The sequence below is a fragment of the Desmodus rotundus genome, chromosome 11, assembly GCF_022682495.2.
Source record: "Desmodus rotundus isolate HL8 chromosome 11, HLdesRot8A.1, whole genome shotgun sequence".
Lineage (NCBI taxonomy): Eukaryota > Metazoa > Chordata > Mammalia > Chiroptera > Phyllostomidae > Desmodus > Desmodus rotundus.
In genome coordinates this window covers 88,576,232-88,591,951 of record NC_071397.1, presented here as the reverse complement: position 1 = coordinate 88,591,951, position 15,720 = coordinate 88,576,232, and the positions used below count along the sequence as shown (strand labels likewise).

At 40.9% G+C, this 15,720-nt stretch overlaps 1 protein-coding gene across 2 annotated transcripts in view; it reads left to right on the top strand.

Moving 5' to 3' along the window:
* The window catches only part of SHPRH (SNF2 histone linker PHD RING helicase), a 73,202-nt gene extending 57,762 nt beyond the window's left edge, over window positions 1-15,440 (top strand). For both annotated transcript variants that reach the window (XM_024551945.4, XM_053913825.2), the window contains exons 26-30: window positions 4,227-4,319; window positions 5,227-5,313; window positions 6,004-6,182; window positions 10,587-10,667; window positions 12,027-15,440. In XM_024551945.4, coding sequence (XP_024407713.2) covers window positions 4,227-4,319; window positions 5,227-5,313; window positions 6,004-6,182; window positions 10,587-10,667; window positions 12,027-12,123 — 537 coding nt within the window. In that variant the 3' untranslated portion in view covers window positions 12,124-15,440. The remainder of the gene's footprint in view (window positions 1-4,226; window positions 4,320-5,226; window positions 5,314-6,003; window positions 6,183-10,586; window positions 10,668-12,026) is intronic.
* Window positions 15,441-15,720: the final 280 nt, after the last annotated feature.

Here is a 15,720-nt window from a genome sequence, read left to right as displayed (position 1 = left end):
TGAGTCCAAATAAAATTTTAATTTTTTTGCAGTTGGTAACTTGAAAAATCATCATGCAAAGTATTTAAAAGAACAGGGTAATATTTTGGTGTCCTTGTGCACGTGTGAGGATTTCCCACAGCCTCAGCGGTGTTCCCGTTGAACTTCATTCAAGTAAGCTGTGGGTGCCTAAAGAGCCCAGCACTTGCCCCAGGCCTTTACTGGGAAAGTGCTCCCATTTTGGGAGACCAGTTGTACAAGCTGCATAAGAGCACCGAGTTGTGTCTGCCACTGCTAGCATGGGTTTTTAGCATGGTGAACAGGTGCAACCAGAAATAAAGCAATGTTAACTGGCCTTAGCTGAAACTACTATGGATAGCACAGGCACATGGGAAGAGCTCTGCCTCAAAAAGAGACGTCCAGAATAAAAGTAATGAAAGTAATAAAATACCACGAAAGGAAATGACTTCCTCCCAACTGAACAATAGTGGGAAACATTCCTGCTATTTGCAAGTTACAAACCACCAACGGAAACCTAAGGAAAAATCAGTTACCTGTCACCAAGTCATAATCCAATTGGTCATATTACTGATTGGGGAACATAGTTCTCTTTGGGGAAGGGGAGATAAGTTGTATAAATTTACCTTCTTTAAAGTGATGCTCTTCAGTAAGATGAATCTTCAAAATATCTCTAGTCTCAAGACCTTTGATTCTTGTAGTGTTTAAAAGATTGCAAAAATCAAAGTAATAATTGGAAAATTGAAGTATTATCTGTGCTCCGTTTTAGATGTGACCACCCCACCTCTAACAAAGCTGAACCCACCATCCGTGGCAGGTGGCGCAGACTAGACGTCCACTTGACCCTAGAGCAGCCAGAGATGCTGCAGACACAATAGCGTGAGCACCAGGCTCTTCGCAGAGTTCAGAAGAGCAGTTCTCTTGTGATAAACACAATCCCCATGGAGGTACTAAGTTTGAAAAGTCCCAGAATTACTGGCCTCCCTCTCATGCCCCTAAAACCCTGTTCATCTGTAAGAAATAAGAGTAGACAAAAAGTGTAATACAGGGTGGGGCAAAAGTAGGTTTACGGTTGTTCAAATGGAAAATAATACAGTAATTAATAAACAATAACACAAGAATAAACTCCTTCATGTACTCACACTATTTGCCCCACCCTGTATTTATTTTTAGTAGAAATAATTCACAAAAAGTGCACAATGAAAAGTAATGCTTTCCTCCATTCTTTCTTTGCCTTGCCACTATGACCAATTTATATTTTTAGTTATAGAGATCTTTTATGTGACTTTCATTAATATAAATAAGTTTTGTTTCTTGAAATACTAGCTTTAGACAGTATATGTCAACTCCTCACTTTAAATTATGAGGAAATCTTCTCTCCACATGCTAATTTGTGTTGTGGTATCGTTTTTATATTATAATTTTTAAACATTCACTTTTGTTACCTAATTACAGACATGCCTTCCATATCTAGAGAAAGTCAGTCAATGGTATATACAAAGTTGCATTCTGATGTTCCCTGTAAGACCCACAGCGTTTGCTGAGTTGGCTAAGCTTCCCTAGAGCTGCTTACAGGTAGGGAGGTGGGAACCATCCCTGCGGATCAGCTGAGTGAGATGACACCACCCTCCCCTTGGTGGCCTCTTTGAAGACCAGTTCCAATGATTTCCTTACATGACACCTAACAACCCACTGAGAACCAGCTTTGTGTCGGATTAAGTCCCGTTGTTGGCTGTGGGTGCTTCTCTGAGCCACGCGAGCTTTTCTAAGTGGGAAAGCTAAAGGTTAATCACAAGATTTTATTTGTCCCTTGTTGATCATTCTCAATGAATAAGAAGCATGGTGAAAATTTTAAATTGTATTCTAACCCCCTTTTATTTATATTTCGCTTATTTGTTTTATTCAGTCATGTTTGAGTTTGAGAAGGCTAAATGTAAATACTAATTTTTTGCATTAAATACACTGATTATGTGTACTATTTAAAACCTAGGCTCTAGGTGATACAAAAGTAAATGCTATTTGATCATTGTTTTGAAACAATATGTGGACTGATGAATGACTCTGGGGTGTGATATTTTATAATCATCATATGAAATCATTCTAGGTTGAAGCATGGCAGGGCAATCAATTGAGGAAAAAGCTGTCTTTTCCAAATAAATTTCTCATCTTTCCCTTATGCAAGACAAATTTAAATGTCAAGCTCAAAAAAAATGGAATATAATAGTAAACTTGAAAAACACTTAGTTTTTAAGCCCAGATGTCATTCGTCAAGTATTTGTGAGTCACTGTAACAATGTATTTAATGCAGTACCTTGGCTTACATTATTGCATTTAACGCATTAAATGTGACCTACATACAAAGGCGCAGGAAAATATTTACAACGTGTAAACCTCTTACAAAGGCTTAACGTGTACAGCATATGAGAGGCCCTAGAAATAAATAAGATAACCCAGTTTTTACAAATTGGCAAAGGATGTGAATAGACAGTTCACAGAAGAGACATACTAAATGTCCTGTAAATAACATGTAGCTCACTCTCAGAAACATGCAGACTGGGTAAAAATTTGGTTCCTCATTTCTCCTATCAGGTTGGCAAAAAGTTAAATTTTAACAAGTGTACACATGTTACCAATTTAACTGTTAATAGCTAAAAGTTCTAGCATCTTAGAGGGCAGTTTGATAGGGAATCTATCAAAACCCAAATATCTGAAAAGTTCCTTTCACCTTTGACAACAGCTCTACTTGGATGTGCCTACATCGACTTTGATATTTGCACATTTCCAAAGCTGCACGTGCAAGCACAGTCAGCAAATAATGAGAAATCAAGCTAAATCTATATTAATAAGAAAATATGCCCTAAGTATTGTTCAACCACTCCTACATGCAAAGGTTTCTAAGACACAATGTCAAATGAAAGGCCATGTTAAAGGATATTTGTGGGTGGCGTATACACTTTTATGTAGGCGTCTAAAGTGCCAAAGAAGGTTTAACAATCAGTGCCAAATTCTTAGTGGTGTTGAGAGGGACTAGGACATGAACATTTTTAAATTTTTAATCCTAGGTACTTCTATTAGCTTAGTTGTCCAATTAACGTATATTGCCCTCTGGTAATTTTTTAAGTTGTGGGGAAAGTGCTCGTGATCTATCTAGCAAATAGGACAGAAACTAGATCCTTATCTAACTTCTATTCAGTTTTTTACTACATTTTCTGTCCTGCCTTTGTAGACCAGCCGTCCTTTGTTGTGTATAAACTTTTCTTTTCATTTAACAACAAATTACGGATTCTTATGAAGGTAGACTCCCATGATAGTGCTCCTACTTAAAGGCTCAGAGAGAGAAATTACAGAGTGTCTGTTGTTTGCCAGGTATCAAGCTAAACGCTTGGTATGTATTTCTCATGTAACCATCACAGCCACCTTTGGGAACAGACACAGTGATCGTCCCTGTTGGACGAGGAGGAAACCGAGGCTTAGAAAGGCGAGAGTCCGGAAAGAGTGAGATGCAGAACTGGCAGTGGAATTTAGATTTGCCTTGCTTGAAGTCCCACGCCCTTAACCTCCATGTCTTACCGTCTCCCAGAGCATTCCAGGAGAAAAACTTTCTCAGTGGAGGCTATAAAAACACTTGCTTACTTTCTTCATTGTCCGGTTTCTCCCTTTTTTTCCTCACTGTCATACTCTGATGGTGGAAATGGCTATGCAAAAAGCACTCTTTGTGTTCACCTCGCTTCCTTTAAGGCTCGTCCGAGGGGACCTCATTGGTGCCGCTGTCATTGTCCTTTGCACTGCCGTTGTAAGAAAGGGTTTTTCGTGGGTTGCATGCTCCACAGTTTGCTTACGTTAGAGTTTTGAGTCACTGTACTTTCAGTATTTCCAGTGCCATAATATCTGAAGTGAGTAGAGTTTTGGGATATAAATTGTGCTTATCCAAAGTAACAAAATTGTGTAATTCCAAACCTAACCACTTAGCTAAAGTATCTTATCTTCAAGGTCATATCACTGTATGAATTTTTGGTGTGCTTTCCTATTCAGTTCTCTCAGAGTATAAATTCCGTAACTTTTACACTTTGACACTAAAGAAAATTTCCAACAAGCACAGTATTTAAAAGGTTAAACACATATGCACCTATCATATAGTTTTGATAACAAAAGTACTTCATGTTGTTTTCCATTCCACTGTTCGCTAAATTTTATTTGGTAGTAATGTGTTTTCTTCTTTGTGTTCAAAGGGCAGTCATTCTACGAAAGTGGAAGCTGTGGTCAGAACTCTGATGAGAATCCAGCTGAGAGATCCAGGAGCTAAAGCCCTCGTTTTTTCAACGGTACAGCCAGCCTTTTCACCCTCAGGGTTAACTCAGACTGGCCTTCTGTCCCTGATCAGTGTATATCTGAGAGCTAATTTTTAATGTTGACCATGGTATAGGTGAGGTTTAGAATTACTGATAGATTTCTCCATGTCAGATTTTTTTCTATGTCCATGCAAGAGAATTATTTTGATAGAATTTTGTGATGGTTTCACAAGATAGTTCCTACAGCTGCACTTCATGTTTTTATATTAGTTTTACTTAGAAATTTTCCTATATTAATACTTTTTAAAATTGGAATAAATAACCTTGAAAGTCTCATTTCACAAATGAACGTGATTGTTTAAGAAAAAGGAAAACAGCCCTGGCTGGTGTGGCTCAGTGGACTGAGTGCTGGCCTGTGAACCGAAGGGTCGCCAGTTCGATTCCCAGCCAGGGCACATGCCTGGGTTGTGAGCCAGGTCCCTGGTAGGGGCACCCAAGAGGCAACCACACATTGATGTTTCTTTCCCTTTCTCCTTCCTTTGCCCTCTCTGAAAATAATTAAATAAAATCTTTTAAAAAAAATTTTTTAAAAAGAAAATAAAAAGAAAAACAACTAAATAACATATTGAATAAAAATTCTAGTTTTCATTGTGGAGAGGTAAGTAACCACATTTATTAAGCTCCCCATTATTTATTTTCTATTTATATTTATCTTAATTCAGTTCTCACAGATGCTTATTTTTTTTACCCTATTTTTAACCAGCATTTGATTTAAAACATACACAGACACTACCGCTTCAAGATGTAACTAAGTATGAATGGTACTCTGTGGTTTTGTGTTTACTTAATTCTGAGTCCTGTTTTGACTTAGGTTCTTTTCAGATTCTCTTTATGTGACAGCCGCGTGCAGACACCTCCTTACTGTCTCCTGTGTTCTCAGTGGCAGGACGTCCTGGACATCATCTCCAAAGCCCTCGCCGACAACAACATGGAGTTCGCACAGATCAGTCGTGTTAAGACATTTCAGGTACGTCAGCAAGATTTTCTCATGTTTGTAGAAGTGGATTCAGTTGCAAATTGAAACTTCTGTTAACCATGTTATTCTTATTTATTGCCTTGTTTCTTGATTAATTATAAAATGTTAAAAAGCAAAGTAGAGAAACTGTAGTAATTTTCTTCCTGTTCAGTTATTTCTGACCTGAGGTACATTTCTTCAGTATAGCAAGAGCTGGCCTCTGACAAACCTTCGGAGCGGGCAGGGGCCTCGCGTCCCTGGGGTTAGGTTCTAAAGACACTGCGTCAGGCAGAACTACATGTGGTCAGATGTCCTTCCGCCACTCCCAGCACAACGCCGGGCGCACCCAAAGAGACACACAGAAAATGATCCAGTGAAAATCGAGCGGATTCGTGCTCTCACCTCATACTGAGTCTGACTCAGCCCACCACACTCTTCCCTTTCTCTTGGCTCATGTAGTTTGATGTGCACACATCACATATGTGTATCTTGTGATACCACTCAAGCTGATGGGACACATCCTCATAAAGTCACACAACAAGCTTACATTTCCTAAAATTGGTAATTTTACATTGAATTTTCTTAGCTATTGCATTTCACAATGAAATGGATGCCATTAGGCATATTTTAACATTAGCTGTAATGTATTGCTCTTATTTTTAACTGATCCAGCTAAAATTTAAATGTACCTTTCTTTTTTAGGAGAACCTTTCAGCATTTAAACATGATCCCCAAATCAATATTTTGCTGCTGCCCCTGCACACAGGTTCTAATGGATTAACTATCATTGAAGCTACTCACGTTCTGTTGGTGGAGCCCATACTGAACCCTGCCCATGAGCTTCAGGCCATAGGAAGGGTGCACCGAATCGGACAGACAAAGTAAGGACTTAAATTAGTGTCGGTCACAATTGCTTCAAGTTCCTAAGGTACCAGTCCGTGTTTAAACTCATTTCTGTGCAGCATGACCTGTTCATTCCTCATCTCCTCCTCGTTTTTTAAATTTTCAAGTACTAGTATCTGACCAAGAGACATTTTGAGCCCTGACCAGTGTGGTGGTTCGGTTTGTTGGGCATTGTCCTGCCAAGCAAAAGGTCCCTGGTTCAATTCCTGGCAGGTCCCCGGTTGGGTGCGGGAGGGGCAGCTGGTCAGTGTTTCTCAGTGACATGGATGTTTCTCTCCCTCTCTTTCCCCCCCCCCTTCTCCTCTCTTTAAAAATAAATAAATGAAATCTATTTTTTAAGAAAACATTTTGAGTGATTTCCAACCCTCCCTCCTCCGAGTAACAAACCCCCAAATTCTAGATTTTCTTCGTTTCTCTTTCACAAACTATGCTGCTTCATCAAAGCAGCTTCTTAAAATACTTAAGACAAATGCAAAGATGGAGTCATCCATCATACCATTGGGAAGAATTGATTTTTTATTGTCTCAGGTAGCTCATATTTTTAAAAGAAGGCATGTTTCATGCATGACTAAAAACAAACACCTCCTTTTTAAATTCGTCACCTTATGAAAAGAGAGCCCCACTCTAAGATAGGTCTACTCTAAGAGATAATTAGATATAGTTATAAGGCCCAAAGCAACCAAATAGTATATATTACATAGTGTATACTACTTTTATTCAAAGAAATGCATCCATATGAAGAACTTCTTAAGTAAATATTGATTGAGTACCTACTATATGTCAGCATTGTGCCGGATGCTGAAGGGTAAGTCGGATAAGACAATGTATTGCCCCAGCAAGGTTACCATGCAGTAGAACATAATGTAGTAGAATGTGCAAAAGTACAATAGAAGTACCTGGTAACAAAGGAAGGGAGTGATCACTGTGTGCTGGAGAGTCAGAAAGCACTTTGTCAGGTTGAGTCTTGAAGGAAGTTGGGCTAAAAAGGGCTGTTGACGCAGCCAAAGAGTTCCTTCTTCAGAAGCACAGGGGACATAAGCAACATGGTCTTTCTAGTGACTGTAAGGGCCTGCAGTTGCGGGGCATGGAGTGTCGAGGCTGGAATGGCAGGGGTGAGCTCTTGCGTGCCACGCTCAAAACGTGGACTGCTCCGCAAGCCACAGCCGAGAGGACACATGATGGCTGGCTTTTAAGCAGGAAAGACCCATGTTCATCTAACAGACCCCCAGCACTCTATGGCAAAGTAACGGAGTATATGCAGCCTGCTTTACAGGCTACCACTTCTCATTTAAAATGCAGCTATGTGTTGTTCGTTTGGGGTTTTTTACTTTTTTTTTTGTCTTACATTTTTAAACATACTTCTTGACTTGTCAGTGTTTCTAAAGCATGCATTGGACCCTTCTCAGATGAAAGGCTACAAGCCTAAAAACACATTTAACACTACTTGACAGTTCTGTGCTTCCATTGTAAATATATTGTCCTTTTTTCCAAGGAGACTATCTTAAGTCTTCTACATCTTCCTCCTCCCCATTGACGATGGTCTTGCCTCACACGGGCAGACAGATACAATCAGGTCAGAAGTACCTCTTCTTTCCATCACCCACTTGGACAGCCTCCCGTACTGATACCACATCACTCAGTCTGTACTGAGCGCCCGTCTGCCAGGCACTGTTCTAGGCATTTGAGAAGCCCTCATGGGGCTTAAACTGTGGTTATAAGGAGTTGGTAGAGAGACAGATGGTAAACAGTAAACATAGTAAGTAAAGTGTGTGCTGTGTTGGGAGTTAGAAAAGTAGAGTGGTGAGGAGGGTTAAGAGTGCAGGTGGCTGGCCGGGGAGGCTGTTATGGTGAAGGTAGTATTTGAGCAGAGAGGTGAGAAGTGAGATAAAGAAAGCTGAGGAGGTATACCGTAAAGAAGAATGTTCGTGTAGATAGAACGCTTAGTGGAAAGGCCTAAAGGCAGGAGTGTACCTGGTGTGCTTCAGGAATAGGAAGGAGCCAGAGTTGCTGAAGTAGAGTAAGCAAAGCGGAAAGAAATAGGGATGAAGTCACAGAGCTCGGCTGGAGTGGTGTGTGCGTGTTGGGGGGGGGGGGGTTACGGGGCCCAGCGCCGTTGGGAGGCCTTGAGCAGAGGAGTGACGTGATGTCAGTGTTGAAACAGTCATCTGAATGCCGTGTTCGGGCCGCGGGGAGAGGGAAACAAGGGCGACTAGACGCAGGGCACGTAGAAAGAAGGCGACTGCGGTGATCCTGGTGGGCCTTGCAGTTGACCTGGCCACGTCAGCGACAGTGGAAATGGTGAGACGTGGTCAGGGTCTGGATATATTTCAAAGGTAGAATCAGTAGTGTTTGGGGACAGACTGGACATGGTCTGTGAAAGAGTCCAGGTTAGCGCCATGGTGTTCGGCCTGGACAGCTGAAGGATGAAGCAGCTTTCAGTTGACCAGAGGAAGACCATCAGGCAGAGCAGATTTGGGGGGGGGGAAGGGCAGAACTTCCTTTTAGATACAAGTTTGAGATGTTTATTAAGACACCCAAATGGAGATGTCTATTCCGTAAAGATGTCTGGAGTTCGGAGAAAAATCTGAAAGTTACCAGCATATAATGGTAGTATTTTTAAGTCAAGACTACATGTGATTGTTAAGGGAGAGAGCATAGGTAGAGAGGAGGACCAAGGATGAAACTCCAGAGCACCCCAAAGTTAAGCTCCGGGTGAAGAGGAGAAAGGACAAGTAAAGCAAAGAGGACAAATAAGGATCAAACAGTGGATTAGGAAGAACACTGGAGGGGAGAGCTGTCCTTGGAGCCAAGTAAAGCCTAGAACTCGAGAAGGAGGGTGTGACCAGCTGTGTCGTGTAAGGGAAGGATGGAGGATTGATCATTAGGTGTAGCAGCGTGGAGATCAAAACCAGTTTGGGTGGAGAGGTGGAGGCAATGGCCTGATGGGCGTGTAAGATAGGATAGGATTTTGTTTATTTATTTATTAAGAAACACATAACAGAGAGGGTTAAGTAACTTGCCCAGGGTCACATGGCTAGTAAAGGGGGTGGCAGGTTTCAAACATAGCCGTTCTGCCTCGGCAGCCCATGCTTTTAACCACAATGCACTGCTGCCTCTATGGAGCTCGTAGGACCGGAGTCGTGAGTTTTGCTGCAGAGAGCAGAGAAAAAGAAGAGAGTGGGATGAAGAGAGGTGGTTTCTTCCTTTTCGTACAGGAGAAATAATAGAATGATTCATTAGCAACAGACACTAATGAAGCAGGAGGTGGGAAGAAGGCCGGAACAATGCCCTTGAGCCGACTAATACTCAGGGCAGAGTCTAGCTTCAGGCAGAAGCACAGGCCATCTGTGGCCGCATGTAGGGAGGCTCAATGTATTGCAGACGTGTCCCTTTAGCTCCCGCCCCAGGTGCATATGCCTGCTTCGATCTCTGCACCTGTATCTTTAGACTCTACAGCTCCCTTGGAAGCCTGATAGAAAACTCGAGATTAACATGGACAACATAAAACTTACCCCACCCCAAGGCTGCCCCATCTGAGAATGTGGCACTGTCATCTCTATAGTTTCTTAAACCGGAAATCTAGGACTCTTCCATATTTCCCTTTCCATGCCGCATATCCAAGCCATCATCTAGGTAGGTCTTGTCAGCTCTACCTCCTAAAAATATTCCAGACCTACTGACTGCTTACTGCCTTTGCTGATGTGACCCATGTACAACCCACCCTCTTCCCTGGCTGACTGCAGAACTCCTTAATGGGCTTCTCTGTCTCCACTTCTGCTGCCCAGCAGTCCAACTCCACACATCAGCCGAAGGGATTTCTAAAATGTGATCAAGTGTAACTCAGATCATGCATAAAACCCACAACATAACCCAGACTCCTGCCATGTCCTGCCAGACCCTATATGGTGACCTGTGGCCACCCCTCCGGTCTCATTCTCACCTCCCTGCCCCACATTACAATGTGCTTCTGCCACGCTGGCCGCCTTTCTGCCCCTCGAACGGTTTAAGCCCGTGCCACGCGTGCTGTCTTTCCATGACTGGGCTCTTACTTACTGTTTCTTCTGTGCAGACAGCCTTCCCACGCCTCCTCTGCTTAGCAGCCTCATTCCCATCAGTCATGTTTCAACTCACGCCAGCCTCCTGGCGTTATCTGAACCTGAAAGTACCGTAAATGTCGATGTGTGTATTTTGTCTCCCCTCCCTAGAATGTTAGTTCGTGGGGATGAGTAGTGTGTTATTCAATGCTGAACCCCCACCCCTGCCAGCACCTTCGTTAGTACCTGCCAACGGGCTGATGACATACAGCATATACAAAATGAAGTGTGTTTGTTCTCATTAGCTTTAAGATGTTTTTAACCTTGTAATTATTACGTACCTCCTAGACCTACCATCGTACACAGATTCTTAATTAAAGCGACAATAGAAGAAAGAATGCAAGCGATGCTGAAAACCGCCGAGAGGAGGTGGGTAACAGCTCACTTGGTGGATGGGGAAGTTTTTCTGTTTGTATATAAAGTTGTGTGAGTGTTTAGAGCTTCTTCACCGAGACAGCCACTTGGTCAGCCAAAAGGTGTAAGTGCAAATGCTTTTTGGAAGCAGGGTACAGCATTTCACCCATTCAGAATTTCCAGTTAATGCTCATTCTGTGTTCGACCTGACATATTAATAGGGATTGTAATGTGTAAAAATATATAAACTGTCCTATATTTCTTTGCCACATTGGATTTTTAAATGAAATCTATCTTCATGCCCAACCCAAAAGCCTTGGTCTGATATCTGCAAACTGAAACTTAGCTATTTTTGTCATGTATAATGCACACTTTTTTGCCCTGATTTTTCAGGGAAAACTAAGGGTGCACATTATTATACATGGGCAGTACTGATTCCCCTGTACAATGAATTATACATGGAAATTAGTGCTAAAACGTGGGTGTGCATTACACACAGCAAAAATACGAGTGAGTGCTGTTGTGACCTTCCCTTGTTAGTCACACGCAGATAGGAAGGTCTTGACTTAAAACTCCGCTGGTAATTGTAACGTTAACTCCAAAGGCGGAACAGCAGCAGAGACCAGAGCAGCCTTAATTTTAAAACATCAACTTTGGAACCCTAAAACTTCCCAATAATTATTTCATAACTTGTTTTCCCTTAAGTCCTTTTGCAAACAAACAAATGCCTTTACTGCATCCTTGTGAGGGATGCCCAGGAGAGAGGTTTCGTTCACAGGAACGTGTCTCTGGGGGACTTCGCAGAGTGAGCAGAGAAGCAATTCGAAACCAGAAATTGTCTTCCATCCATGGTTTATGGGAAGGGAAGAGGCTACCACAAGAGCTTTTGCCCCAAACATGAAGGCTTTTTGTGGTGGTGGTTTCTATACGTAACAGAATTCAGTGATTATATTTAAGCTGCCTGAATAAAATGATTAGAATTGCTGTTGAAATTCTCTTGAAACAAATTGAGTTTGGATAGTAAGATAAATTGTAAGGTGAGAGCATTAGTAACAGTTGTGGGCAGGGGGTTGTTCTTTTTCTTATTAGTTGTACAGAGAAAAGGCATTTTATGACAAAGCCTGAAAATAATATGCCGAAGTCTTCACTAATTTTAACAAGATGTCATAATGATCCCACCCTTTACTTTCTTCTGGGAGTTTCTTATGTGACTCAGTTACAAAAACTTAGGAAGAAATAATGTCCTTATATTATTATAAGAATATAATATTTTTATATTCTTAATTTCGTAAGACTAAAACAGCATATAATACAAATAAAATAATTTATCCCTTGGGGTTTCTTTCCGACCTTGCTCACTGGGAAACGCTGCAGTCACACGAACTCATCGGCGAAGCATTCCGAGGCCTCCGTCTTGACCGTGGCGGATCTAGCAGACCTATTTACCAAAGAAACGGAAGACCTTGAATGAAGTACCCTTGACTCAGTCTGCAAACTTCAACGTATTTAAGAGCTTTCATAGCTTGTAGAGTAAAGTTATAAGTATCCAGCAGATGTCAGTACACACTATTCTTAGTGAATTAATTTCTTTTTCAGTTGTACAGTGCCCTAGTAGTTGTTGGGCCCTTTTCAATATACTGTTTCCAGAAGATCTATAAAGATGTTTAATTTTTCACTCCTAATAAAACATTTATTTTTGTTCTAAAGAATATCTATATCTGAGGGAGTTAAGACAGGTAGTATGTACTTTTCTTTCCATACGGTTAGTCTTACAAAGAGATGGATTAAGAGAAAGTAAGCTAGCCTAGTTTTATATGACCTGGTTCTTCAACCAACATGAATCTCATTTTTGGAAGGGCCTTCAGTATCTTTAGCACATAATTCAGCAATATCTTGTTAGAAATGTTTTAAGTAGATGATGAATTACACCGACTCCTAGTTAACTTAGGTAGGTCCAGACTGTAACTCCATACATAGTAACATTACAGTTAATACCATTCCAACAATGTTAGTATTAGGCCATTATTTTTTTCTGTGTCTTGTGTGAAAAATCAAAATACTGAGCCTTTTTCCCACTGCTGTTACATGTTGATTAGTGTGAGGATAAACAGTTAACTTTAAATAGGGTTTTTAAGCATATTGATGTTTACCTTAAAATTATCTAACCTGCTTTCTCTACTTTTATTTGTTCTTACTGTTAAGTTCTTACAGGTTTTAAGATTGTAAATATTGCAGTTTTTGTAACACTAGTTCTTATTATGACGTGGAAATCAGTATGATATGGACGCCCTGCAGCCCTCCCTTCCCATGCTCTGTGTAAGCAGGCTGTACCCACAGACATAGATTTGCGATCGGGCTCCTTACCGTATCCCACTGGTACTCGTGTCCATGACTAGTATTTTATCCTCGAAGCAAGAGAATGTCATATTTACATAAGCAAATAACTGCAAGTGCTAATTACGTAGTGTTTCTTCTTCTGTGAAGAATTAATGGACTTCGAAATTGGTAACTAAGGAGTAGTAGCTTATATCCTAGTCATTTGATGTAATACACTTGTTCTTGTTCTGTTTTCTGTGAGCCCTCAAAGTTTTAAATGACCCTCAGGACTCATTAGCTTCTGCTCGGCTACCCTGCAAATCCTAACAGAAATGTCCCCTGGGTCACACGTGTCCGAGAGGCTTTGGTGCTTAGTTAAGGTGCACTTTCTTCCTCTAGGTTTGACATAAACAGCTGAAGAGAACACACACACACTTATGGTGCTTATTCTTCAGTCGAAGAGAGATATGCATTGATTCTTTTGTATGAGATGAAGCAGAACTATTATTTTTATAGCTCTTTACATACTATAAAGAGCTTTCCTGTGCATTCATGTGTTTAATTTGGCCAACGACCCCGTGAAGTTGGTATAATTCATACCTCTCCTGTTTTGAAGGTAGAGAACTGAGGTTCAAAAATACCGAGAAACGTGTGTGTGACACATACAGGTGAGAGCGTGGAGCTCAGGTCCCCAGCTCTGGCTCCCGAGCTCATGTTCTTTCTCTCACTCACTTTTGTTGCTGAGATTCAGAAAGCCCGTGGTGTTAGAATTTACTGATGAGCATATTTTAGTGTTTCTGTTTGTTTCCTAGTATATCTTTTGAGCTGCAGTTATAGGGGAAGCAATTTGATATGCTTCAATTTTGTAAAAAACTATGTACACATACAAGTATACCTATCTGTATTAGGGGGAAACAGCTCTTAGTCATTTCTGTAAGATGTCATCAATTAAATACATATTTTAGTGGAAGTTGAAATTTGGAGATTTATTTAAATTCTGAACTGTAATACATGCAGTGTGGGGTGGTTTTTATGTTTGTTTGGTTTTTTGGTTTGGTTTGGTCTGAACAAAAGATGTCACAATTGTCTATACTACAGAATCCCGTATGTTACAGACATTTGTTACTTCTTAAAATAGTTGTGACAGTTCTTCCAAATAACTGTTCAAAACAAATACAGATCTAACCCAGGAAGACAGAAAAATGGGTCTTCTCAGCTGCAAACAACGGATTTTTTGTTCCCTTCTTCCATCATTTCATACTCTCTGAAATACCACTTTGCTTATAAACCGTTGGTCTGAACTGGGTGTTGTGCTGATGAAACGTGAGCAATAGTGAGATAGTTCCAATCCTTAAGAGAGCTTAAATGTGTTTGGTTGTCGGGAAGCATTTTCTATTGAGTCAGGTGAGCTTATAATACTGAAGAGGCATTTATATGCAATGCAGAATACATGTACCTAATTCCATAATCCTTTGCTTCATCCCCGATAGCCTTGCTGCAGTTTTACTGCAGCTCCAACTTCTCTCTTTCTGTTCTTGCAGAATGGCCCATCCTTTGATTTCAGTGATTGGCCCCTTGCATATCACATCAGTAACAACAAACCAAAAATACTCTAGGCATGATAATTCACCGTGCAAACCACCAGTACTTTACAAGTAATTAGTGAGCCTAACAGTACTTAGCAAAATGTTTAGGAACCGAAGTTAGCGATGCAAATTTAAACATCACCTCGGACAAAGGAAGAAGTGATGTCTCTGAAATCGTCCCCTGCTCTCACTTTACTAGTTGTCCCAAGACTGAGTGTGTGGGAGTTCTTGATGTTTATTAAACTCAAAGCATCATCTTCAACTGTTTTTCCAGACTTTAAACAGAGTCCCACAGTAACATGCCATTTCAGGATCTGAACTGGCACGCCAGTATAAAAATGAAATGTCATTAAAACAGTACAGTACAAGCCACGCATTTTAATCCTGGCTACACTGATAAAGGAAAGCTCATCTTCCATGGTGTTTCTTCCAAGTAGGATAGATTAACTCTACATTTTTTAAACTTCATGAGAATCTCCATATCCTTTGGCTGCATTGCACAGCGTGTGGACCTCTTGCAGGCCTTCCTTTAGAGTGGCGACCCTCCACCTTGTCCATCTCGCGGCACATACACGAACTCCTCAAATTCCGCGGCACACCAAAAATAGTTTTTGCTGATCTGACAAAAGATAGGTATAATTTTGATTCATTCACACCAGATAGTTATTGTGTTGGCTGTTGTCAGTTTTTTGTTATTTAACAATCTAAGAAAAAAGCAGTCAGTGCCCCTGATTAAATAGTCAGGTGTTGCATGTTTTAAAATTTCTTGCAGCCACCAGTTGAAAATTGCTGCTTTAGAGAGCCGATCTTGCAAATGATTGATAACCCCAGAGGGAATTCAGCTCTCACAGTAGGTTGTTCCCCGTGCAAAAGTTCGTGTATGCAACACTTCAAAAAGGCCAATATTCAACACGTGAGAGTTTGGAGTAAGGAAAGGTTTATTGGTCAAGAAGTTCCCTGATCAAGAAGATGGGGGACTCAGAGGTTCCTCAAATCTATCTTTAGGAAGCACAAAGTCCAGGCTTCCTTTAAATCCAGGGAAGGAAAAATAGGAGAGGCTGTTTTTGTAAAAACTCAAGTCCAAAGCTGAATTCTTGTAATGATTATCAAGTGTAAAGCAAGAGCTGTTAGCGCAAAGGCCATGGAAAGCGCTCAGGCCCCAACAA